Genomic DNA, 27,163 nt, shown 5'->3' with positions numbered 1-27,163 from the left:
ATGGGGCTTCGGGTCGGGGTCCGCGGCTGCCGCTAAAGGCTCGGCCAGAAGCCTGGAGCGAACTTCTCCTGAGCGCTGTCGCCGTGGGCCCTCATTGTCTGCAGGAACTCTGCGGAGGGGGAGGACTGGATCGCTCTTCCACTGGGATTCGTCAAGAGTTCCGGCGGCAGCTGCGGCGGTTGCAGTGTCTCCCTTTGTCCTCCTAGGACCTCCCTCCCTTCCTCTCTCCCTCCCTCAGTCAGTTAGTGGGTCCTGCTGCCCCGGGCGCCGGCGCCCTCGCTGCTCGCTGGCCCCCACCCCAGGGTGCGTCCCTGGTAACTCCTGCCACCTTAGCGTCCCCACCGAGTCGAGTCGAGGGGGCTGCGAGCAAGAGGCAGTCTCAGGCCCCTGGCCGCAGGATGGTGGCGGGGCTGTCCCTGGCCCGCAGTCCCGGGAGCTGGCTGGTCCCTGGGCTGTGGCTGCTGGTGCTCAGCTGTCCTGGGGGGCTGATGAGCGCCCAGGAGCAGCCCTCCTGCAGAGGAGCCTTTGATCTCTACTTCGTCCTGGACAAGTGAGTGCCGGAGGGAGGTCCAGGGTCTTCTGTTGGTGGCACTGGATGAGCTGTGGCTGAGGAGACAGAGATGTGTGTGCTCTCTGGGGAGGGGTGTTGGAAACCCGAGGACGGGTACTTTGTGCCCTGTCCAAAGGGCAAGGGCTTTCTTATCTGTGCCGGCTGTGTGTGTGTGTGTGTGTGTGTGTGTGTGTGCGTGTGCGTGTGTACGTGTGTGTTGTGGGCGGGGGGGAGGTGATCGTAGGAGCCCGGAGCTGCTGGGCTCTCTGGGGAAGTGGGGTAGTCACTGTTTGCCAGTCTTGGGGCCTCTTGGGAAATGGGAGCGTGTCTCTTTGGGGTAGCCGTCTGCATCTCTGTAACCCAGACTGGCTTGTTCCTCGGCACCCCCCCCCCCCCCCCCCCCGCCCCGCCTTGTCCTCACCCTCACTGGCTAGTTTGCCTGGTCTTCTCCTGATCACTGCGCTTTCATTGTGGCCAGGAAAACCTAGGGTCCACACACTCAGGGTGTTTTTCATTTCCTGTGAGGGGAGGTTGTGTTTATTTTGAAGAGTTGAGATCTACTCCAAACAATTAGGCAGGTGGTCCTAGAAGATGGCTTGATTTCCTTGATTCTTCTAGCGCCTAAGTTTTAGCTACTGATACACTTAAATTTTGCTTGAAGAGGAGGTCAGGTTACCCTATGTAAATATTTTTTGTTTGTGTTTTTGTTTTTTTCTGATCAGTTCGTTTTCATTTTACAGGTCTGGGAGTGTGGCAAACAATTGGATTGAAATTTACAATTTTGTCCAGCAACTTACAGAGAGATTTGTGAGGTATTTCCCCCACTTTACTTTTCTAGGCAGGGAGGTTTGAGGTGGAAGGAAGTAGACTGAAGTGTAAGGTATCCCTTTTTTGAAAACTTTTTAGGGAGAGTCTTTACTGAGATGTTGATTTTTCAGTGCCTCAAGATCATTATTACATACATGTAGTTATTAGGACAGCCCTTCAGTTGTTCAGGGCTTTTATCATCTGGATCCCAGAAATTTGGCTCAGGCCCTGGGGAAGCATCTTCAAATACTATTCCAAATGTCTTTTCCTTTCTGAATTTTCATCTGTTTTGAATTTAAGTTATGCTTTCTCATAATTTATCACATTAAACAAATTTTATGCTAATAGTATCCATAATATATTTTTCTTTCCACACAGTTCTTAGCATTGTAGAGGTCCTCATTAAGAAAAAAACAAGTGTTGGTAAACTTCAAATGAACATGTGTTAATAACCCACTACCAGAAAAGGCACTTGTGTGTGTTTAAAGAAACGAGTTGTGTTTACCCAATGTGTGGGTGTGTGGCTGGTTTAAAATTTAACTGTTCTATATATGCAATAAGCCTTACTAGGAAAGACTGGTTTTCTCTCCTATAAAAAGCATAACTGCTATGAAATCCAGCTTACTCTCTTATTTAGAGGTAACTAGAAATTAGTGGCATCTCTGTTTAAAAATAACCCCAGGACACCAGGCTTTTGAGCCTTCTTTTTCCTTCTTTTTTTAAAGGAAAAAATGCAACGAGCAAATGCAAGTTTATCAAGATAATGCAAAGGACACAAAAAGGAGTGTATCATTAAATATTGCTTCTTTCAGTCTTGTTAGCCCAAATGTTTTCTGTAAAACAGGCTTGGATGATCAAAACATTTTGAAAGTCATGTTGCAAGTAACTTCAAACAATCTGTAGAGGCCTAGGCAATCCTTGCTTTCGGTTATTGGCAGCAGTAAACTTATCCCTATAAAAATGTATGCTTGTCCATGTTCAATCATCAGTCTCCTGCTTAAGAAGCCAAGTATAACACTCTCATTTCTGGACAGGGTCTGAAGTAAAACTGTCTAGGAAAGAAAAATAAATAAGCCCTATATCTTTAAATGTTAAAGGCAGTAGAGACAGTTGTTTATAAATTTTCTCATTTAATCCGAGAGTGCAGAACGTATCACACAGATTTTGATCGAAAGCAACGGATCCTTTCAATACAACGTTTTTAAGAAATGGGGCCTTTATTTATTTGGTCTGGTTTGCACGTTGGAATTCTGTAATACACAGTTCTCTGGCTCAAATTTAGTTGCTTAGTTACTGACTCATAAAACATTGTAGGAAGTGAATAAAGGGTGACTGCTGCAGAGAATGACTTCAAATATGGATAAGTCTTTGAGATCATTCTGATCTTCAGTTTACAGATCTTTGTTTCCTATGGGCAGTTTCAGGTCTTAGTAATAGTTGCATAGAGTATCATGGAGTCAAGAACCATTACGTGAGAGAAATGCCTAAGCTTAAAGGATGTAGCTAACTGGGGCAGGTGTTGCCATATAGAAATATGATGTTTGAGACTTGGGCAATTGAAAATGTCTAATCAAACTAATTGCTTGGTCTCTTTCACATTGTCCATGGCACTCTATAAGTATTCTTACTTCTAGATAGCTTTTGTTTGAACTCCTATCGTAATTGTGGTGATTAAATCAAACCAGCTGCTCCGTAGCCCTAAATATTGTTAATGACAATCACTCAGAAGGGTCTGGCTTCCTTTAAGGAGATGAGGTAGAACCAAGGGAAGAAATGTTTTCTACAAAAGGATTTTACATTGGCCTAGAATTTATCTTTCTAGTTAGTCTCTTCCTTAAATGGCCCTATGGGTCATGGAGGATTGCTTGAGTGCTGAGAAGCACTGATTGAATCCAAAATGGCTTATGCAGTAATGTTAAGCAGAGTTAGTGTATCTATTTAGGGAGTTCTATTTAAAAGAAGCCTGGACCATCAGAGTCCGATTTTAACTGAGACTCCATAACTATATATCTGTATTGTATCAATATTTCTTTTAAAAATGTTTTAACTGCCTCTTTTCTTATTTTGCAGCCCTCAAATGAGATTATCTTTCATTGTATTTTCTTCTCAAGCAACCATTATTTTGCCATTAACTGGAGACAGGTTAGTGCATTATCATTTCACTGTAGACTCTTAGTAGAGACTAATCTGGAAGGAATGATTGATATTTCCAAGTGGTGATTCGGGCCTCTCAGTGGACTCAAACAAATGCACAGACAATTCAGCTCTCTTCACTAATAGAAAGGAAAGGAGGTATGCGTAATATAAAAGACCAGATAATCTGAAAATCAATATCATTCGTATTGTCCATGGAATGTACGATGAAACCCAGATCTCTGCCTTAGTGGTGTATTTGCTGCTTTCTACCTCTCTTTTGCTATAAGTAGTTCTACATCTTTCTTGTTTAAATGTAACATATTAATCGACTAGGAATTTGCAGAACATTAGGGAGGAGAGAGATATAGATCTCTTTGTATAATTACTAGATTCAGGAGACATCACAGATCTTCAGTCTTATGCTGAGGTCCACCGATGCTGAATATATTTATCCTTGTAAAGGAACTTGCTACTTTTATTTATAATGTATATACATATAATATTATATATAAATTTATAAATATATACAAATAAAATATATATTATATGTTTAAATATATATAAAGATATACAAATACAAAGATTATACATGTAAATGAAAAAATATATAATCTTGTGAAAGCTGTGTTTTGCTTAATATGCAGATTTCTGAAAAGTTATACTTGAATACAGCTTTTTTTTATAAATTATTTTTTTCTTTAAAAATGTCAAGAGAACATAATTCTTATTTGTTTGTTTCAATTTTTTATTTAAATTTTAGTTAAGGAACCATAATATTTAAAAGGACTCAGGGAAAGAACCTATTTATACTTCACAGAATTAATTTGGAAATTATGTTTATATATATGTACATATACATATAAAGAAGTTTATATACATATATATGTAAAGAAGTTTATATACATATATATATACATATACATAAAAAGTTTATATACATATATATATATATGTATATAAACTTCTTTTTTCTTTTTTTTTAAATTTATTTATTTTGAGAGAGAGAGAGCATGAACATGGGAGGGGGAGAGAGGGAGAGAGAGAATCCCAAGCAGGCTCCATTCTGCCAATGAAGAGCCTGACGTGGGGCCTGAACCCATGAACCTGAGATCATGACCTGAGCCAAAACCAAGAGTTAGATACTCAACCGACTGAGCCACTTAGGTGCCCCTAAGTACATAGATATATATGTACATACAGCCCCTAAGTACATACATATATATGTACATACATGTATATACATGAATGAACTTATAATTTATTTGTGCTTTAAGTTTTACTTTTTCTGGAGAGGAAATAAGCTCTGTAGGTGAGGAGTCCAGCTTATGCCTTCAGTCGTCTCATCAATACTTTCCTTCCATACTTTCTTGTATGCATCTGTGTGCCATCAAGAGCCAGAGCAATAGTAGTCCCTTATAACCCAGCTACAATAGCTTTCTATACCTGGTGATTTAATACTCTTTGCCTCCATGAGAAGAAATTTTGTTCATTGCCCAGCTTAATTTTCAAAGAAACAGCTTTGGATCCAGATAGTTCTAATGGAGTGTATTCATGAAGAGAAAGAAAGAACAGTGTTAACACTTATGGGGTGCATATGCAGGGAAAAGCACTTAGCATAATGCCAGACACATAGTAGACTCTCAGTAATTGTCACCTGCATATGTTGTGCCAGGTTCTCTGTTAGGCACTTTACATATGGATCTTCCAGCACTTGGAAGATGAAGTGTAGTCATTGGTCAACAAAATTGGTATTGCTTAGACATGCGTGGAAATGGTTTAAATCGTTAATCTAAATTAGAGATTTTTCCTTTATCACTGGTTGAATCTAATTGAGGAAAGGAATGGGATAAAGAGGCTCCTATTTCAAGAGGCAGCATAAACATAAGCATTTTGCAGTTAAGAGTCACTGAACCAATGTAGTAGCCAAATGGTCATGGGCAAGATACTTAATCTCTTGATGCCTCAGTTTTGTCCACTTATTTGCGTAATGATGACAATGATGATTGTGATAACAATATCCGCCTCATAAGATTGTTGTGAGAACTAAATTCAGTGAATGTGGAGAATGCAGGACAGAGTCTGGTACGTTTGTATTCAGGAGATGAAAGCTTTGTTGTTGTGATTATTTATTACTATTATTATTGTTTGGATCTAGGGAATATGTAGTATTTTAGTGGTTAGCGAGGAATTATGCTTATTTAAAGGGACAATTGTCCTGCTTGAAAGGATTTATAATATTCTAGGAGAAATTTCAATAATGCTACTTGCAACTTATATACAGTTTGCTCCTTTCTCTCTTAAATAGGGATACATTCAGTTTTAATGAATTGCACTATTTGCGACATGCTGAACTAGTATGGGATGGCAGAAAGTGCACTAAGAGGGCCTAGGTTACAATTACAGCTGTCCCACGTACTGATTTAGAGACTTGGGGCAGGTCATCTACTCAATGTGTCAGTTTTTATGTCCATGAACTTCGGATATAGTTGGCCATATTTTTTTTCTCTTTTTGTAATTTTTATTATTGATTATCTGCTATTTTCTTAAGAGAGTTATGAAGGTCAAAATAAGACATTGCATAAAAAAGTACTTTGTATATCACAGGACAAAGGATATTATTTCTTAGTTGTTCTTTCACTGATTTTATTTTATTAAATCAGTAACTTCTCAAATTTCTGTGGTTCTGTGTATTTGGATATAGGGTCACTTGTCATCTATTACACATTCTCTGGTGTGTGGAAATCTTTCACATATTTAGATGCAAAATCACTGAACAAATGTTTCCGCTACTATTGTGGATCTTTGTTTCAAAGCCTAGAAATTGGAATTCTACATGTAAACACTCTTGATGTCACATATCACACTCACAAAGAGAGCCGGGCAAATGGGAAACATGGCAGATTTCACAATTTTGGTTCTGTTGCTCATAAATCTACAGTACAGTGATTATTATGAGAAGTACTGCTTTTATGTTTTTCAGAGTATTGCTAAATATTTTCAGTAGAGATGAATCAAGATTGGAAGGCAGTAAGTCCTTATGATAGTGCAGCGTCTTCTTATGGGGTTTCAGCATAGGGTCCACTACTATGCAAATACATGAATAGAATAATAAACTTGGCAAGAAGGGATCAGTTATACATTTTGCATACTCATAATATAAAAACTTTACTCTTTTAAGTGTTTCAGTGAAATACTTTCTTCTTTTCTCTCACCCCCATGATTTTTGTCCTCTGTGTATCTGTTAGCCCATCCTTCCACCTACCTACTTACCTGCTTGCCTACCTTATATATGATGTACTGAGCATTATGGGCTCTGGGACCAACACAGAGATGAAATAATCTAGTGTGTGTGAGAGGAAGGAGTGTGCACATACACATAAATAGCTCAGGGCTGTATCATAGGATCAGATAGGAGAAAAGTGCCATGTTGATTCAATATGGACAAATCCAGCCTCCCAATAGTAGAGATTTGAATCAGGACTAATTTTAAAAGATATTTTTTTGCTATTAGGCTGCATAATTGGGGATGGTGAACCATGCTCACTTCAGTTCAATGTGATCTTAATGATGTAAAAGTGATTTAGTTGAAAACATTTAGTGAACAGTTATTATGTGCTAGGCAGTGTGCAAAATGCTTTCCATTCATTACCTCATTTCATCCTCATATTAATACATGTAATACATACTATTATTATCTTAACTTTACAAATGAGGAAATATCAGCTAAGAAACGTAATGTAGCTTATCCAAGGACATACACTTAATACGTGGGGAGCAGTATATTAGCCAGAATGCTCTTTTAAAGTATAAAGTAGAGCATGTCACTTTCATGCTTAAGGCAGTTCTAATGGCCTAGAAGAGAAGGCACATGTCTCCTGGTGGCCTAAAAGCCCTACCTGATGGCTTTACCCAGTCCTCCTCTACAACATTGTGTGCCGCAATTTAGCCCACAGATCTTTCCATTCCCTGAGGTGACTGAGCTTGTTTCCAGATTACAAATTTTGTTCTCCCTCTGCCCCAGAACTTCCCCTGGCCAGCTCATTCTTACCATTTAGGCACCATCCCATGTGTCCCCTTCTCTAAGACCCTTAGCCTACAGGATCAAGTCTACAGGAACCCTGGCCCTCCTCCCCAGAAATCTGTCACAATACTCTATTTGGTTATCAGTTTTTGAAATTGTTCTATTAATTAATTTTTATCTCCATCACCCTACCATAAATTGTGAGAGAGCAGAGGGGTCTTCTTTGTCTTGTTCGTTCATATATTCAACACCAGAACAGAGCCTGGCACACAGTAGACGCTCAACAAATACTTGTTGAATGAATGGTTGAATTGGTCTGACACTAGAACCTGAATTATTAAGTACTGTCATATATTTTCTTTCTTTGAGAAATGAGAAATGATGACTTAGATTTTCTTTCCTATTCTTATAGATCAGCTATAAACATTTCCAACTCTCTCTTTTTGAATATATTTTTAAAAAATTTAATGTTTATTTCTGAGAGAGAGAGAGAGAGAGAGCGCGTTCATGAGTGGGGGGAGGAGCAGAGAGAGAGGCAGACACACACTCCAAAGCAGGCTCCAGATTCTGAGCTGTCAGCACAAAGCCTGAAGTGGGACTAGAACTCACCAGTGGTGAGATCATGACTTGAGCCGAAGTTGGACGCTTAACCGACTGAACCACCCAGGTGCCCCTCCGATTGTCTTTTTAATATACTTGTTCCCCATATTAAAAATAAATCATATAATTGTTTGACCTGAGAGGTTTCCATAGGCAAACTTACAGAAAATTAAATCGAAGTCATTTGATTAAGTTTAGATAATATATACATTTCTGTTATTTAAAAAGATTTCTTCTAATTCCTTAAAATCTGAGTTAAAAATTTACTTGTAATAAAATAGCCCTTCATAAGAATTGGGAACTTATAAATTGATTCATTTATTTTGCACAGAAATTTGGCAGTATCTGTAGAAGGTTAGAAGGTTCCTATCAGCCATTCTACTTTTTAGGACCATGTTCCACTGAAATACTAGCACCAGTGTGCAAAGATAGGTATGTGCAAAATTGGACACTGCAGTGTCGTTCATAATAGTGAAAAACATTCAATCTAGATGCTTATCAATTGATACTGTAATTAAAACATATATATATATAGAATGGGATACTATGTAGTCATTAAATGAATTGGAAAATCCATATATATTAACATGAAAATATATTTAAGATACATTAATTGGGAAAAGCAGGAACAGTCTGCTAAGTGTGATATTATTTTTCTAAAATAAAAACAAAAAATCTTTAACTGTTTTTATGGTGTGTGTGTGTGTGTGTGTGTGTGTGTGTGTGTGTCTGTGTGTGTGATCATAAATGCATGGAAAAAAGTCTGGAAAATGTGCAACAAACTGCTAAGGACAATACTGTCTTCGCAGTGAGATTCAGGGTGGGGAGAATCTTAATTTTTTAATTTCCATACACTTTGGTTATTCAATTTTATTTCAACATTAATTTATTATTTGTAAAAATTTAAATAAATGCTCAAATTAAAAAAAAGGGGGGGTTAGAGAGAAAGCATTTGGGAATAACATATCCAATTGCTACCTTGGAGGGTCCTGAAAGCTCCTTGTTAAAATGAAAACACCAGGAGTGGACCTTGAGTCAAGTAGACATGGAAACTATATACTAGTTGTGTACCTTGGGCAAGTAATTTCATCTCGTCGGCCAATTCTTGTCTGTTAAAAGGAGCTAATCATTTCTCCCGGAGAGCAAGGTGGGGATGATTAAAGACATATGATGCATGAGAAAGCCTAACTGATGTTGGGTGGAAAGGGGTCTCAGGCTGAGATGGGATTTGGAGGTTATCAGTGTATACTACCATCATTATTTTCATCCTAATGTGCAAGGATTCTAACAGTAGTATGGAGACGTCAAATGAATTTGTTCTAAGTGACACGGCCAGGTAGGGAGAGCTGGGATTCACGCCCAGGTCTGACTCCTGAGTGTAAGCACTTAACCACTGCATTGCCTCAGAATTTCTATGTTCCCTCTTCCCCACATCTCACAATTAGTCAGAATGTGTCATAATTCAAAGACGCATTCATCTTCCAAATTTACTCTGTTCTCTTACAAACTTTTTTGCAGTTTATCCATCATGCATTAGGTGAGAAGTGACTATAATTTTTTGGTTGTTGCTAATTATATTAGGGAAGTAATTACTTCTGCTTACAAAAGTAAGTTTTGGCCAGACATTGTACTAATCCTGAGAGGTCTGGGCAAGATAGCAGCTCAGATTCTAGTCATGGATGTGCTAATAGTTACTTTCAGTGCAGTCCTACATCTGCTTTATATTCTAGAAAATTAAATACATTGTTACTCAGATCTGGGAGACAAACCCGCATACTGAAGTGGTTAAATGTAGAGGTCAATTTCTCATGCCTCAGTAAAGCATAGTGAAATGGCATAAAAATATACACAAACTGCAGCGAGTATGGACTTCAGGTGTGAACCATGTAGCATACATTAGTAAGTGTAGACTAAATTGGAGGGAATGTTTTTCACAAAAAACAGATTGTGCAGAGCATCTTGTAAGCAGATAGTTTTGAGTCCAGGACTGTTACCTTGGATTCTTTGGTTTGGACTTTGGGCCATGGAGACATTGGCATTTGTTGGTCTTAGAGTGACATGCTAAATAAACAATGAGCAAGTTTTTATATAAAGTACAATAAAGTTAGCTAAACCTGTTAGTTCCTAAGATATTAGAATGCATTAGCAATGTTTGTGCTTAGAAGATACTCCTTCCCTGCTTTGTAACCTTTAAACATTTTTTAAGTTGAGGAGCTAGTAGAGAGCAATTACTTTTTTGCAGTTTATCCTTCATGCAGTAGGTAATATAGTAGTATATAATAACATGATTAAATAAAGTGGGTATATTTCAGTGAATGAACAGATTTTCCTTCATTATTTTTTTGTAATTTTATCAGCTTGGTTAATATCGTGTTTTGTTATTATTATTTTTTTAATGTTTATTTTTTGAGAGACAGAGACAGACCAAGCATGAGCAGGGGAGGGGCAGAGAGAATGGGAGACACAGAATTCGAAGCAGGCTCCAGGCCCTGAGCTGTCAGCACAGAGCCTGATGCGGGGCTCGAACTCATGAACCGTGAGATCATGACCTGAGCTGAAGTCAGAGGCTTAACTGACTGAGCCACCCAGGCGCCCCAGTATCATGTTTTATTAATGGAAGGAGGCAGTAAAAGTAGTAGATGGAATTTATTGAGCACTTACTATGTGTCAGAGATTTTGCTAAGTGCCTTATATGCAATAGCTCGGGTAGAGTACTAAGGACTAAAGTGCTAAGTGGATTGTAAATTATTGGTAATTTGTAGAGATGTAAAAGAACACGTTGAGAACAGTGTTTCATATTCTACTCAATCTGCTAAATTTTACCTTCTAGAAAACATTTAATTGGGGCACCTGGGTGACTCAGTAGCTTGAATGTTCATCTCTTGATTTTGGCTAAGGTCATGATCCTGGGGTCGTGGGATAGAGCCCCACGTTGGGCTCTGTACAGAGCGTGGAGTCTGCTTGGGATTCTCTCTCTCTCCCTCTCTCTCTGCTTGAAAGCATGCTCTCTCTCTCTCTCTCTCAAAATAAATAAACATTAAAAAAACTGTATAATTCTATGTAATTGGCTGATCATCACAAAGTTACTGTATCACTACATTTTGTTCACAGTTACTATTTATTTCAAGAATTAATGTTCCTGGCTAATAATCTCTTGAGGACAAACAGAATTGACGTATGATACAAATATTTATAACATTTATGCACATGCACTTATCTAAATTGGCATTTGGTAGCATAAGTATATGAAGCTTTGTAGCTTTTGTGGAGGATTGTTCTGTGGCTTCCATTTAAGTAAAGAACACATACAAACATATATATATATATATATATATATATATATATACACACACACACACACACACATATTTAAATACATAATTAAATTACATATATTTAAGTTTATAAATTCATTTAAATATAAAGTTTAAAAATCTGGTGTGGGCCTATGGCTGACTTAAACCAATAGAGTTCAGCCCATGAAAACATGGAACTAAGCCTTAATAAGGCATGGGAGTTTCCTTTCTTGTGCTCCTAGTAGCCAGCTGTCATATAAAAACTTTGATTACCTCAAGACCACCATCATAAGAGGAAATCCAACCTAGCCATGTGGAGAAGAGAATGATCAACAGTCCTAGCTGAGCTATGCAATAGCCAGCCCAGTTCTGACTTGCCAACCATGTGAGTGAAGCATTTTAACTCTTCTAGCCATTCCTACTTCCTAGTTGACAATGTGTGAAACTTAGGAACTGCCCATTCAATGCACAGGATTATGAGGAATAGGAAATTATGTTTTTTACACCACTAATTTTAGTGTAGTTGATTATGGCCAAAATGGAAATGTGACTGAGGTGGGTGCCAAATGACCTTGAAGAGATTGATAGTGAAAACTGGAAGGGCAGTGAGCAAAATTGTTAAATTGGAGGTTGAAGCAGAAAGGACCATTGTCCTTTGGTGGTAATGTGCAAAATAGAAAATGTACATAATTTGATACATGGGGATCTCCTAAAATTTTTAATTTTTTTTTTTTAGTGTTATTTTTCAGAGAGATAGAGGGAGACAGAGTATGAGTGAGGGGAGGGGCAGAGAGAGAGGGAGACACAGAATCTGAAGCAGGCTCCAGGCTCTGAGCTGTCAGCACAGAAACCATGAGATCATGCCCTGAACTGAAGTCAGACGCTTAACCAACTGAGCCACCCAGGCACCCCAATCATAAAATTTTTAAAGGGCTTTTTTTCAACTTGGATTAAACGAGATAGAGATTTCAAAATGAGAGACTTCTGGGCTTCAATTTTATATGGGCAGGAAGGAATCACACGTGGTCTACTTGCGAAAAAAGAATGACTCAGAAAGTAAGACCAAAGCCCAGAGGATGGAGCTGAAAGCCACAAAGATACAGTTCCCCTAAGTAGAGTTGAGCCCTAATCAAAGAATTGGGAATATCCACACAGATGAAATATGACACTTCTGGTACCAATTTCTCTTTTGATTCATGACAAAACACCCCAAAACTTAGGGGCTTAAATAAGAACAATTTTATTACCATTAACGATTCTGTGGTTTGAGGGCTTGGCTGGGAGGTTTCTCTGCCCCATGTGGTATTACCTGGTGCTGTAGTCACAGAGGCTGGTTTGTTTGTGTGTGAGGCTGGTTGTTGATTCTGGAGCTCAGCTAGAGCTGTTCAATGGAATAACTTGATTCTCCTCCATGGGACCTCTGAATGTGGCATAGTTTCTAACAGCATGATAACTGGGTTCCAAGAGAGAGCATTCCAAGAGCAAACATTACAAGATGAAGGAAACAAAATCCCTGGTTTTCTTAAAGGTTGGACTTAGATGTCCAACAACATCACTTCTACCTTATTCTATTGCCAAACGGTAACGGGAGTAGACCAGATTCAAGGGGAGAGGAGATAAATGTCATCTCTTGATGGAAGAATGGGCATACATGAGTGGGAAGGAATTGACAGAGGTCATATTTGGAGATTATCTACTAGGGATTTTATAAAAAGTAATAATGAAATTCCAAGATGAATCTCTTCTGAAATAAATATGTTAAGTTAGAGAAAAAAAATATAAAACTTGTATATAACCAAAATAACAAATGAGATAGGTGATTTTGGTGCTAGTCTTCAGATTCTAGTATGACCCATAATCCATCTCAGTAATTTTAAATGCCAAGTGTCCTTTACTTCTATTATTTATTATTACCCTTTTCCTCTCATTCCTTTTGTTGTTTTCTATATATTAAAATATTTATTAACAACATTAATACATTCCCTTTTGTTATTTAAAAAAATTTTTTTTAACGTTTATTTATTTTTGAGACAGAGAGAGACAGAGCATGAACGGGGGAGGGTCAGAGAGAGAGGGAGACACAGAATCCGAAACAGGCTCCAGGCTCTGAGCTGTCAGCACAGAGCCCGACGCGGGGCTCGAACTCACGGACCGCGAGATCATGACCTGAGCCGAAGTCGGCCGCTCAACCGACTGAGCCACCCAGGCGCCCCTCCCTTTTGTTATTTTAATATTACCATTATGTCCTTCTTGAGTTATGTTAGAATAGATTGGCACATTCTGCTTTACCTCCATGATTTTGGATGGTATTATTAAATTTAAACTCTCAAGGACTTAATAATTAACAATATGCAGAAATACTTTCTTTATTTTTTTTTTTTAATTTTTTTTCAACGTTTATTTATTTTTGGGACAGAGAGAGACAGAGCATGAACGGGGGAGGAGCAGAGAGAGAGGGAGACACAGAATCCGAAACAGACTCCAGGCTCTGAGCCATCAGCCCAGAGCCTGACGCGGGGCTCAAACTCACGGACCTCAAGATCGTGACCTGGCTGAAGTCGGACGCTTAACCGACTGTGCCACCCAGGCGCCCCCAGAAATACTTTCTAATACAACGTGAGGATGGAAGTTTTATTAATTAGAAATGACTGAAAATTTAAAAAAAATCTTAAAAATTTGTGCTATAAAAGAAGAACATTTTGAGATTGTTGGTATTTGACTTTACTCAAGAGCCATAGTGAACCTTATGCATATGATTTGTAGTTTGTGTGATTTAATGTACAGTTTTAAAATGGTGTGTTTCATCAGGGACGATTAAAGGGATAGTTCTCAAATGAGGCTTATAAACCATGACTAACAAAGCTGATAATTCATGCTTATGTTCTCTTTTATGGATAAAGAGATAGTACAGTGAATAGACATAAAGTTGGTATTGATAATTGAATACTTATGTGCCATGCAGTATACTAAGTGTTTTACATATAACAGTATCTTTAATTTTTATAACAACTCTACTATGTAAGTACTACCACCACCCCCATTTTTCAGGTGGGAGAAATGGAAGACTAGAGAGGTTACATAACTTACCCAATGTTGCAAGACTAAGAGGCATTAGGGCTGGGAACTGAGGCCAAGGCCTCATTGCTTGACCTGTATGCTACATTCATTATTTGATGCAGAGTGGCATAATGAAAGAATTGAGGGTTGGCTTGTGGATGACCCCACTCCATCCCTGACACATTATGTGAGAAGAGAATAATAACTAAAGTCTACGTAGCACTCACTTTGTACCAAACACATATACATATGCATTATATGATAGGTTTTCCAGAAGAGTAACATAGCAATGAAAATGAGAAACTATAATGAAGAGGATTTGTTTTGGGTGCTAGTTACTTTCTTTCTCCTGTCTCTCTCCTAATACCCTCTCTGACCAGTCACTTACTTCCTTTCGAATGCTCAAAGGTGCCAAATAACATTATGTTGTAAATATCATAGTGGACACCCAATAAATACGTATAAAATGAACGAATGAAAACCTGACTGGAGCAGGCATTATTATTTACATTTTATGGATATGGAAACTGAGCTCCAGGAGATTAAATAACTGCTGGTATTATATAGTTCGTTAGTTGCAGAACCAGACTTGCAGTTCATTTTTAATTTGCTCTAATCCTTGAGTCTTCCTACCTCATTACATAGCTTCCCATTTAACTTCTTTCCAGGAGTTTACTATAACTCTTTCCTCTCTTCTTTTTCCTTTTCCTGCTTTCTGGTTTCTATATCAAAATGTTCAACTCTCAGTTTGCTGGGTGAGCTCTCCTTAGAATCAAGGAGAAAGTAGACTGGGTGAACAAAATCCTACTAACACGGGAAATGACTAATATCAACTTAACAACAATAGTAGCTACAGCTTACTCAGTACTTATGTGCCACTGAATCCTCACAATGGCCCCGTGGGGTAGATATTTTCACCTCTATTTTACAGATGAAGAAACAAGATAGGGCTTGGAATTAATCTGTATTATCTCTGGCTGTAAGCTGTACCATCTGAGAAAGTATATTGTACAATTTAAAAGATTATCCTAGGTACCCCCCAGCCCCTTCAGTAGAGGACTGACTGGCAAAATAGTTAAGGAAAAGAACATTCCAATAACATGCAAAGGTTTTTAAATTAGTTTAGATTAGAAGTTCTTAATTCTGGCTGCACATGAGAATGCTCTGGGGAGTTTCTAAAAAATACCTGAATCTTTCACAAAACAAGTAAATTAGAATCTCTTCAGTTAGAGCCCTGAAGAGATTTTTTTTTAAGCCCATCATTGATTCCAGGGTACAGCCACGGTGGAGAACTAAGGTGCATCTGTAGAGATGTGTGTGGACTATTTGTGAGCCCTTCTCATATCACCACATAGATTCAGTGTTCACTTGCGGTGGGTGCTCAGCAGGGGGATATAGATTGACTAAAATCTGGAAAGAGCTTTGAAATCTGAAAAGTTCAATTACCATACAGATATACTGTATAAACATAATGTCCTTAGTCACAGGTAAAAGTTACTTAAAATAAAAAAAAAAAGTGCCTCATTTGTGTTAGTTGGGCAAGTTAGAATTCTTTGCCAACCATTTTATTATGCCCCTATTTACAATATATATTTATGTTTAGTTATGACATCTTGAACACTTTTCAAAATCCAAAGTGTTCTATGCGTGGGGAAAAGCCATTGATGTAGCACATTATATGGCAGCTGTAGTTGCTGTGTTTCCTTTCCTTCTCTTGTCTTTTTGTCCTTTCCCTTCCCTTTTATCTCTTCCTTTCCCTACTCAGCAGAGAAATTTGAAAGATACTAACAGAGTGGAAAGTGTTATTTTATAGATTTAAAAAATGAGTCTGTGTGTTTTTGCCTTTCTTCCCTGTCCCTCTCTCTCTTTCTCTAATCAGTATAATTACAACATAAAAAAGAAAGAGTTGATTATACATTTTGGCCCCCTGATTCTCAACAAAAAAATCGAGCTTTAATGTCCCATTTTACTTGTTTCAAGTCTCTTTCCAAAAAGTATTTGAGGCGTCACTGAACATAATAACATTGCAGAAAGATAACAACATAAAAAAAAGAAAAGTTAAGATCTTGCGAAAGAGGATGTAGCAATAGGTTAATCATAGGAGCGTAGCAGAATTCTGTGAATGAGTAAGAAATTTACCGTGAGCTTCCCAATAATCAGGGCAAGAAACAGTTCACGTAGTTGTAGTTAGCAGAATGGAGGAAGTATGTAGCGATTACTCAGGGATGACAAGAAACTTCTGCCTCGAGACCTTATAGGGGACATTATGTGTTATGATAGCAGTGCCCTTGACTACCGCTTCACAACAAATACCAAAGTAGTTTTGGTATCTCTCTTCCTGTAGTTGAAGACCTAAAGTTAAAACCAAACTTGGTGAGCATGATCTAAGATGCTGTGGGATTTGAGCTTTGTAATGTGTAAATATTTTTTTGTTTTTATCATTCCTCACTTGCCTTTTTTTTTTAAAGAGTCTCCTTCAAGTCTTAGTGTAGATGAATGAGTCCTGTTTTTAACCTTCAACATCATTTGCTTTCCCCTAAATTAGCTGTTTACGAATAGACAAATTTAGAACTTCTTTTTAGTGGCTTGGGATTTTTTGAAGCCCTGAGATCTGCCCTGTCTTGTTTTAGCTTTCCTTCCCCCTAAAGTGATACTTGTTGAGGCAGTAGAGGCTGACAGACTGTGTGGTTACACTGGAAGGAGATAAGACCAGGGCTCATGTGTGTTGATGTTGACTGTGGGCAAGAAACGCTTTTCCTCTAGGGACAGTGCGGCTGCAAAAGGAATGATGGAATTCAGTGCTATGTAGAATGTTATGGTATCAGGTGTGGGTATGGATAGAAAAGCCAGGGGCACTCTACTTCTAATGAAATGAGCTAGCTGAGACATCCCTTCCAAAAAAGCTGTGAATTCCACACTGGGCAAGTTCATTTAACTTAGAGTTGTCTGCTGCTGTTGTCTGGTGTCTGGTTCTTAGAAGTAATTAAAAGGTGAAGTGAATCTAAGCTGAGTGGAGAGGGTGATTTTTACCTTGCAGAATCTGTGTAAACTTAAATTTCAGTTTTCTTTTTCATTTCCTTTTTGGTAGCAAACAATGCTTGAAGCCATGCTACCACTCATTTCTGGGAAGCATCAAATAGTTGGTTTTTGTCCACATTGAGACAGCATCAGCTTCAAGTTGTTTCTGTAGACACTAAACATAAATATTTAGGTAAAACAAGCTTATAAATTATGTGATTTACTCCATCATCTGTGGAATTAGAAATCTTTTTCCTAGGACAGATTGAAACATTTATTGAACACTTACTTTGTAAAAGGCATTATAGGGGCCCCTGGGTGTCTCAGTCGGTTAAGCGGCCGACTTCGGCTCAGGTCATGATCTCACGGTCCGTGAGTTCGAGCCCCGCGTCGGGCTCTGTGCTGACAGCTCAGAGCCTGGAGCCTGTTTCGGATTCTGTGTCTCCCTGTCTCTGACCCTCCCCCCTTCATGCTCTTTCTCTGTCTCAAAAATAAATAAACGTTAAAAAAAAAAAAGGCATTATAATAAGCAGTAAGTGCAGAGTAAGGGGATACATTATAAATGATAGACACAGTGATAGCCCACTGTAAACTTGCATTCTAATTGAGAAGTTAAAATATGAGATTCAGTTAAATTAAATTAGTTACATTATTTCGAAGTAGAATGTTTTTGAGAGCCAAAGTGTTCTTTAAAGTAAAAGTTGAACAAGGGTCTATTTGCGGTACCTTACAAGAAAGAGTGTGATTAAATTAAAGATAGGTTCAGAATAGGCTGATTTTATTTTATTTTATTAAAAAAATTTTTTTTTAATGTTCATTTATTTTTGAGACAGAGAGAGACAGAGCATGAATGGGGGAGGGGCAGAGAGAGGGAGACACAGAATCCAAAACTGGCTCCAGGCTCTGAGCTGTCAGCGCGGGGCTCGACGCGGGGCTCGAACTCACTGACCGTGAGATCGTGACCTGAGCCGAAGTTGGCCGCTTAACCGACTGAGCCACCCAGGCACCCCCAGAATAGGGTGATTTTAAACCAGGTATTAAGAGAGACAGAGATGTTAGGAAGAGATGACTGAATCAGGAAGGAAGAAGATTAAGATCAAACTTTGAAAGTTGTCTTGTGTTTTTGGAACATTTCTTGAGATGGAAAACTTGTCTGATAATAATTTTCATTGCCATGTCAACATATAATCAAGAAGTTACTTTTAAAACATGATTGGAGCTCTGGTAAATGGTTCATTTATTTCAAGTATTTGATATACAACATTGCTGCATAAGTTTTTTTTTTTTTTTTACTATTTCTGACATGTTTTAATAGTGTATTATACACACACACACACACGTTTATGTATGACTCCAGTAGTTCCTTGATGTTCAGATAATTCACTTTTTATAGTTAATCTTTCATCTATCATTCTTAGTAGTGCAGGTGCTCTTCATGTTTTATTTAAAGTATTACATTTCAGGTGCGCCTGGCTGGCTCCATTGGTTAGGCGTCTGACTTCAGCTCAGGTCATGATCTCATGGTCCGTGGTTTTGAGCCCTGTGTCGGGATCTGTGCTGACAGCTCAGAGCCTGGAGCCTGCTTTGGATTCTGTGTCTCTCTGTCTCTGTCCCTCCCCCCCATTTCTCTCTCTCTCTCTCTCTCTCTCTCTCTCTCAAAAACAAACATTAAAGAAAAAAAATTAAAAAAAAAAGTATTATACTTCAGTTTACCATTGCAAGGCTCTTCTGTTTAGAAAGGTATTTTTCTTCGCTTCTTTTTAAAAACTAAAATTTCAAAAACAATATGTTAAGATCTCTCTTCTGGTCTTTTAAACTTAAAATTTTTAAATGAAATTTTAAGTTTATCTCAGATTGTTTTTGTAAAGTTGTTATATTTATCTCACATGACTCTTACAATTTCTTTATTTTTCAAGGGGTCTTTGGAACCTGTATTTAAAAAACCCTGAAAAAGGAGTCTTCTCTTACTTAATACACATAAAATAGCTCTTAATAGTGTAGTCATACTTCATTTAGACATACCACATTGGAACACTAATTAGTCATGATGGAAAAGATTCTTCTATAGTTTTTCATCTTTTTCATTTATACTGCCTCTTGGAAGAATCCATTATCATCCATCTGTCCATCCATCTACCCATGCACCCATCTACCCATTTATTCTTTCATTTGTTCATCAAATATGTATTACTACCTGCCGTATTCAAGACAATGAGCTGTCCAGTGTTCGGATGGGTGAGATGTTACAAAAATGACTAGATTCTGAGATATTTGACTCTGGAAACAAAAATGGAGAATGATGATTTCTATAAGTTGAGGATTAAGTAATGTGCCTTGGAAATTTGCAAATAACAAAGAAAATTTTCAACGTGTAGGGAAGTGGTTAAGTGCTTCAGAAAGGCTTTTTTCACTTCAGCTGACCTCCTCAGTCCTTGTTTATTTTGGATGAAGGAAAATGTTTTAACATTTAGTAAAAAATACGATAGAAATTATCTGTTCTCAGTTCAAAAATGCCTAGAATATCCCTAGATTTTTCAAGATGTTTCACATCATCAGTACTTTTACTTTTTGTAGTTAAAATATAAATGCTATTAAATACTTAAATAGCGAAAAGTATGAGAAGTTATCTGTCCTCAAGGTCCATGTTCTTTCCTCTTACTGAAGAAACCTGAGTTGTAATACTGCCATATTTTTTGATAAGTGCTTATTGTGATCTTTGCTCATTTTTCTTTTGTTTGATGTTATAATGCATTATTTTTCAGGGGCAAGATTAGTAAAGGCTTGGAGGATTTAAAACGTGTTAGTCCAGTAGGAGAAACATACATCCACGAGGGACTAAAGCTAGTAAGTTCTTTTACATTTATAAGCATAGGGGAGAATGTTTTCTTATTCTGTAATACAATAAACTGTAACTCTCTAGTAAAACTCAAAGGCCCCATTACATGTTTATCTTTAAAAGTTTTTAAACATGCTTTTGTTATTCTAAGGATGAGACTAACTTACCATGGTGATAAGAAAACTTTGGATGGCATTTTGCTTTTTAAGGAATTTTTCATCTTCTGTGTGATTACATTCAGACTAGTCAATCAAAGCTTAAAATTTATCTCCTTTAAACCCAATAGTAACTACTCTATACTGTGAATATATGCACATTTCAAATAAAATAGTTAACCCAAAATACCCTGTTTTAAAAGTCAGTCTATAATATTTTGATTTTGTCAGACTCCTAAATTCAGCTTGATGGGGCATGCTGGTTAAAAGTTAAAATTCTTAGTTGGATAATTATTCTTCATTTTCAGGCAAATGAACAAATTCAGAAAGCAGGAGGCTTAAAAACCTCCAGTATCATAATTGCTCTGACAGATGGTAAGTTGGACGGTCTGGTGCCATCATATGCAGAGAGAGAGGTGAGTATTGAACTGAACCTGTTCTTTATACCCCAGTGTATTTTGCTGTGTGTCTCTGTATGGATAGCCTGATATTTGGATAATTCACCTCTGTCTCTCTCCCTCTGTCTTTCTCTGTCCTTCTCTCTCTCCATAGGCAAAGATATCCAGGTCATTTGGCGCTAGAGTTTATTGTGTTGGTGTCCTGGACTTTGAACAAGCTCAAGTGAGTACAGCAGATCTGCAAACTTTAATCTAAATTGTCCTAAGGATAGCTTATCAAATTTTTTTCACTGATGACTTACTGTGATGCTAACCATTTGCCAAAGGTTTTCTATAAGGTGGCCGTATGTCTTGAAAGCTGCATCAGTCATGTCTAGTTTTGATAGGTTTCATTACTGAAAACAAAACTCTAAATTTTGTGACTATTCATTTGATTTGAAGGAACTAATATTGTAGGATATACATTTGGATTAAAATAACATGAATGCTCCTTCTTGAACTCAACTGACAGGATTATTATGACAGTCTTATAGAGGTATTTTAGTTTGATTGAAAACTTGACTCTTAGGAGTGCAGGGATTTGGGAAAACAAAATTTTTTAATTAAGTTTTGAGGGCTTATATATTATTATTATTTTTTTTCTGCTCACCAAGATGACTTTGCATTTAAACGTTTGGTTGAATGTGACATAGGACTCCTGTGTCTCATGGCATTTACAGCTAGCAGAGCTCTGCACTGCTTTGAGATTCAAACTTGGGGCCAATGTAAAGGGGCTGTGGCTGATTCATTTCATTGTGATACATTTAGAATGACACTGGTGCCGTCTCCTTCAATTCCTGACAGGCTACCCTGGTGAATTAATCTGTAGTGTAATTTTTCAGATGAACATAACTGAAACATAATGAAGTGTATAAAATCTTGTATGTCTCAACTACCCGTTAATTAAATGTTCCTCCTTTTACTAAAGCTGGAAAGAATCGCTGATTCCAAGGAACAAGTTTTCCCTGTCAAAGGCGGATTTCAAGCTCTTAAAGGAATAATTAATTCTGTGAGTATTTTTCTGGGAGTAAGAAAGGCTCATAATTTTAGATACATTTTACAAATGTTGGCAGTAATCTTGATGTCCAGTTCAGGTAGTCATTGTGTTAAAAAGGAAGTTTGTTTGGTACTGTGAACACAGCATAATTCGGAAGATCTGAGATTTTGTTTGTGAGATTTGGTGTTGATTCTTAGACGTTGAACTCGGTGAGCCTGGGTTTGTGATTTCAAGTTTAAGATCTTAGACAGCCTGAGACCCTTATATCCTTTGAACGTGGAGTTCCTCACTGTCTTGATATCTGGTAAGTTTTAAAGGATTTATGGAGGAAGTATAAAATAAAAATTTGGATTGGAATTTGTGTGATTTCTCCCTCCTCCAAATACGGTGTTTCGTGGCTGTCAGGCACCTTGCCCCAGCGGCCGAGTATTTGACTGCTGTTGTTGTTCTTTCCATTTTAATGATTAATAGTTTCACTGGAGCTCGTAATATTTCTGTTTGGAATTCAGTTGCTCTGTCTCTGGTGATCGTTAGAATCGAGGCTACCCTAAAGAGTATGATGGGAAGTGGGATGATGAAATGTGAAGCAAAACTCCTAGGCTTTCACTGCTGAGGTTTATGTTTCATTTTACTGCCTTTTGCTAGAAGCACTAGGAACAGTTGCTATTAAGTATTTATGATATTTTGGTAAACACCATCCTAAAATGGAAGCGAGTAATATATAGTCTCTAAGCTAGAGCCTTTCCTTTAATCTTTAGGTATTTACTGAAGGGCGGTGGGGTGGGGGGAAACAACTCAGTGTCTTCGGATGTTTCGTTCTGGCTTTTAAAATTTCTCTTTAAAGATCATTCATGTGTTTCACAACCAGAGTGAGATGGATTGATTTTGTTTTTAAGTAGCATGCGAGTTTTTTTTTCCCCCCTCACTCATGGAACTTTCCAAAGAAAAAAATACGATTTGGTTCTATCACATATCGGTACTTCTAGTGGGCAGGCCGAATGTAAATACAGAACGGAACAGAGATTTTGTTATTTTAGGAGTTTAATTATGCTTAGTATTTAGAAAAAATTGCAATGTAAAAAACAGTAAATATTTTTATACTTGGATTCAAGGTAAATACTCTGCAACTGTGATTTGTTTTAAAATACAGAAACATGCATGGTCAATGCAAAAGGGAGGATAATTTGATCCTATAAATAAACAAACCAGCAGATTGTGTTTTAAATAGAATTTCATTGTGCTTGGGAATTTGCAGTTATTTTTATAATTATACTGGGAAGGAGAGAAGACCTCTCTGGATTATTTTATTTGGAATTTTTTTCTCTGTATAAGAAAGGTTCACTTCAAAAGACTAATTGGTTTTTTAAAACTCTTTGCTTATGGGCTATGACTGCATATTTCTCCTGTAGGAAATTAGTTGACAACCAGAGAAGATACAGTTGTTGTTTTATTTGTTTAACTTCATTTATTTTATTTGTATTGGAGAAACTTTAGAATGGAATTTCTAACTGCAGTCTTTCTGGCCTGGAGTTCTTGATGGACTTTAGCTTGAGTAAGTTATGTGGAAAGAGTTAGCATGAAATTAGAAAGACTTGTGTTATTTTAGCTACAGATTGCAAACAAAGCCTCTTGAGTTTCATCTGGTGGAGGCCGATGGGTATAGCGTTCATTTTAATACAGTTCCACTTCAGCTATTTTGTCACTAAAGGAGGAGTAAATTCTCCTCAGGGAAGCCAACCTCTGGGGAAAGCCTGGAAGTAACATGGCAGAGTTGACAGGGGGACAAATGGAGTCATCACAACCAAAGTTAATCTCACTAATGGTTGAGATTTTTATCAACATGATAGCTTGGGATTTTTGCTTACTTTGCAGAAATTTAAGGCAATTCAAACACTTAATCTCTCTTCAAGGCAGAGGTTGCCTCATCTCTGATAATATACAAAAGCTGTAATTCTGCCTTAGATTTGAATTGCACTTTATACTGACCAAGTACCATGTTATCTTCAAAAAATTATATTTGGTATTTAAAACAAATATACTGTATCTATTTCAGGGTAAGGGCAGAGAGAAGAGATGATCTCTTTATTCTTTATGATTTACCAAACTAGTAGACAAAATTGTGCTGTGAAATGTATTTATGCAAAGCTAAGCAAATATAAAAAGTTAGAAAATTTAACTCTTTCAGATGTCTGGTACTTTGATTTTTTTTTTTTTTAATATTCATTTTTGAGAGGGAGAGAGAGAAAGAGACAGAGTATGAGTGGGGCTGGGGCAGAGAGAGAGGGAGACACAGAATCTGAAGCAGGCTCCAGACTCTGAGCTGTCAGCACAGAGCCCGGCAGGGGGCTTGAACTCCCAGACCACGAGATCATGATCTGAGCCCAAGTCGGATGCTTAACCAACTGAGCCACCCACGTGCCCCCACATGTCTGGTACTTTGAAGGCAAAATATTAGTTAAATTGAGAGATAATTTCTTTTTCCTGCGAGAAGTTCTTCAAATACATCTGGCTTTATTGCCAATGAATGAATTTCTTTGATTGAGAATTTCTTTGAGAAAAAATGTAATGTGTTTTTCTTGCTTTCTCGATCCTCTCTCGCCTGCCCACCAAAATCCAGTGACCTAGATGGTCTGGTCCCTTATTGTATACCACGTTTTGTTAAGACATCGTTTGTCTAAAATCCACTTCTTAATCAGCAAGGATAGGTGTTTCATTTTGGAGCCTTCCTTCCCGTAATTAAAAAAAAAAAAAAAAAAAAAAAGAAGCTCTGTAGCAGTACTGTCTTCTGTAACTTCAAAAGCCAGGGACTGAAAAAGGCCTTTGTTGTGAACATTTTGCATGTTAACAATATAATACCTTCTCTAAGATTTACTTGATTCAGAAAATCATTTTAATGTTTTAATTTGGAAGGGAATGAATCATTTCAAAATTTTTAGACTTTTAGGCAAACGTGATATGTGACATTTTTTGGAATATGGGTTTAATCTCCAATCTTAATTAGGGATATTAAGGTTTAAAATTCATTATTGTCTCAAGTAGATGCTGGTAAAACTTTCCTCTTGTTCACCTCTTTTCCCCCCCATTATCTAATTTATTCTTTCATTCATTCATTTATTGAGCTCGAACATGCTTACGGCACTGTTAAGCTCAGAAGAAGGGACATAAACTTAAATAAGACAAACTCTCTGTTTCTAAAGGAGTTTGAAGAATGACGACTGGGGGTTTGGAATATGGTTTTCCCCTTGCAGGAATTGCAAAATGCGCAGACAAGGAGGCGGGAAACTTCAGTGAGTCACTCTAGGTGATAAAAAGGAATCCTATCATGCAATTTGTGTTAAGATGCCAATATGGCTAGAGTAAAGTTAACAGAAGGATGGGATAAGTTTGGATATGTTAAGTAATGGAAGACTTTGGGTGGTGGAATTTGAACTGTGCTCTGACAGTTGGAGTAAATTAGAAACAAGGAACACAGATTTTCAGAAAGAACCTGGGCTGAGTGGCTGAAGCACAGGAGGCAGTGTGTGGCCTGGCTTGGATTATGGAGGGATATGAAGGATATCAGGCTGGATCCAGATTCTGGAAACTCTTAAGTGTTTGAATGGGGAATTGGCACTTATTTCATAAGTAATTGGGGAATGATGGAGGAGCAGTTTGGGGATGGGATTGATATGATAGCTGAGAACGTTTAGGAAGAATATTCTTGCAGGAATGGATAGGATAATTTGGAATATGGAAAGGTGTGCTGAGATTGGGAATAGGAAGACCTGAGTATGAGTTCTGACTCTGCCACTGTCTAGCTATGTGGCCTGGTGTACTTCCTAAGTGTAATCTCTCTGATTTTTAAAATTCTCATCAAGTCAAATGGGGACAATTCTATTTCATTGGGTTGTTTTGTGAATAAAATGAGACAATGATTAAGAATGATCTAACTCAGAAGGGTTGGGTTTTAAACCATTTGGTAGGCAACTAGGAATGGCAGGAAGTTGGGACCGTATAGGATAGGTTATTGATCTTTCTGCAGGACAGTCCACTGAGAGAGACTAGAATTCTAAATAATCAGTGTCTTAGAAGAGCATGACACTGATATGTGAGAGGATCAAATCTAGCAAGTGGGTCGTAAGCACAAGGATTTCTAGATGGTGTAGCTAACCAAAGTCAGATATTTGGCTGTGTCCTAGTTCTGAATCTTCAGGCCATGGAGCTAGGACCCAGCCAACAACTGGGAAAGGAGATTCAGTATTCCCATGACAAAAACTTTTTTTTTTGGTAGAATGTCATGTAGAATTTCAGGACCCTGCATTCAGAAAAGAGTCACAGTTCTTGTCAGGGAACTTGTAGTGCTATTTAGTGATTCAAAGTAGAAACCTAGTTGTTACGGGGGGAAAAACCATCTTCAGTGGACCATAGTTCCTTAGGACTTATTTTAGGTACTGAGATTCTAGGTCTTTCCCTATAAAACTAGGTCAAGGACCACAAGGAAAACATGTAATAAACTCTCTGCCCTGGTCAGAATCATGTCAGGAACAGGGTGGGGCAGAACCTCCAGGGATAAAATTGTTTTCTCTTGCTGAGCCAGTCTCTAATGGGTCTGGAAAACATTAACTGCTGTTATTATTGTGATGGCAGTGAAACTGGAAATAAAAAGGTACATTTGGGAAACCTTGAAAGTTAATAGAACCCGAGAGATGACTGGTTATAGGGTGAAAAAGACAGGGGAATCGAATATAACTTGGGCATTTTGCCCCCCATCTGGAAGCAGTGAGAGTGAAAGCTGTTTTTACAGAGGGGCACAGAGTGCTAGAGAACACACTGGAATTGGACAGAGGGACAGAAGAGAAGTGGGACTGGGCTGGGAAGTCCCTGTGGGGAATGTCCCTTTGGGAAGTGGAGGTCCAGCAAAATGTTCAAGTCAGAAAACTTCAGAATTGAGTCATTGTTCCTCCTCTTGTGTTTTTTCCCCTCCCGTTGCCTACAAACACAGGACATAATTCTTCTGTTTTCCTCTTTAGATTATCTTTAATATGTTAGAATGTTAAACAATTATTTTTGGTTTCTTGGAAAGGTGATTACCAGGCTTTGATTTGAAAATGAATTTTGAACTAGTATTCGAACTAGTATAGGTCAGACTGATGTGTGAGTACCACATGCGTACTGGTTCAGTGTTTCATAACGCAGTGCTTTGGATGGTAGCATTCAAAATAAAATAACACCTCAGATTGGTGAATAATATGGAAAGAATAAAAATAAAAATTC

At 37.8% G+C, this 27,163-nt stretch overlaps 1 protein-coding gene across 1 annotated transcript in view; it reads left to right on the top strand.

Annotated features, from left to right (window-relative positions):
* Window positions 1-212: 212 nt before the first annotated feature.
* ANTXR2 (ANTXR cell adhesion molecule 2) overlaps window positions 213-27,163 on the top strand; it is a 154,892-nt gene continuing 127,941 nt past the window's right edge. The window contains exons 1-7 of the mRNA XM_047091046.1: window positions 213-550; window positions 1,291-1,362; window positions 3,428-3,499; window positions 20,248-20,329; window positions 20,785-20,892; window positions 21,029-21,097; window positions 21,842-21,922. Coding sequence (XP_046947002.1) covers window positions 399-550; window positions 1,291-1,362; window positions 3,428-3,499; window positions 20,248-20,329; window positions 20,785-20,892; window positions 21,029-21,097; window positions 21,842-21,922 — 636 coding nt within the window. The 5' untranslated portion in view covers window positions 213-398. The remainder of the gene's footprint in view (window positions 551-1,290; window positions 1,363-3,427; window positions 3,500-20,247; window positions 20,330-20,784; window positions 20,893-21,028; window positions 21,098-21,841; window positions 21,923-27,163) is intronic.

Source organism: Lynx rufus, unplaced genomic scaffold (genome assembly GCF_022079265.1).
Source record: "Lynx rufus isolate CCGP_SWC_20201006 ecotype Redwood Valley unplaced genomic scaffold, mLynRuf1.p SCAF_3, whole genome shotgun sequence".
Lineage (NCBI taxonomy): Eukaryota > Metazoa > Chordata > Mammalia > Carnivora > Felidae > Lynx > Lynx rufus.
Note: the sequence above shows the minus strand (reverse complement) of the source record. Positions and strands in the feature narration are given on the sequence as shown.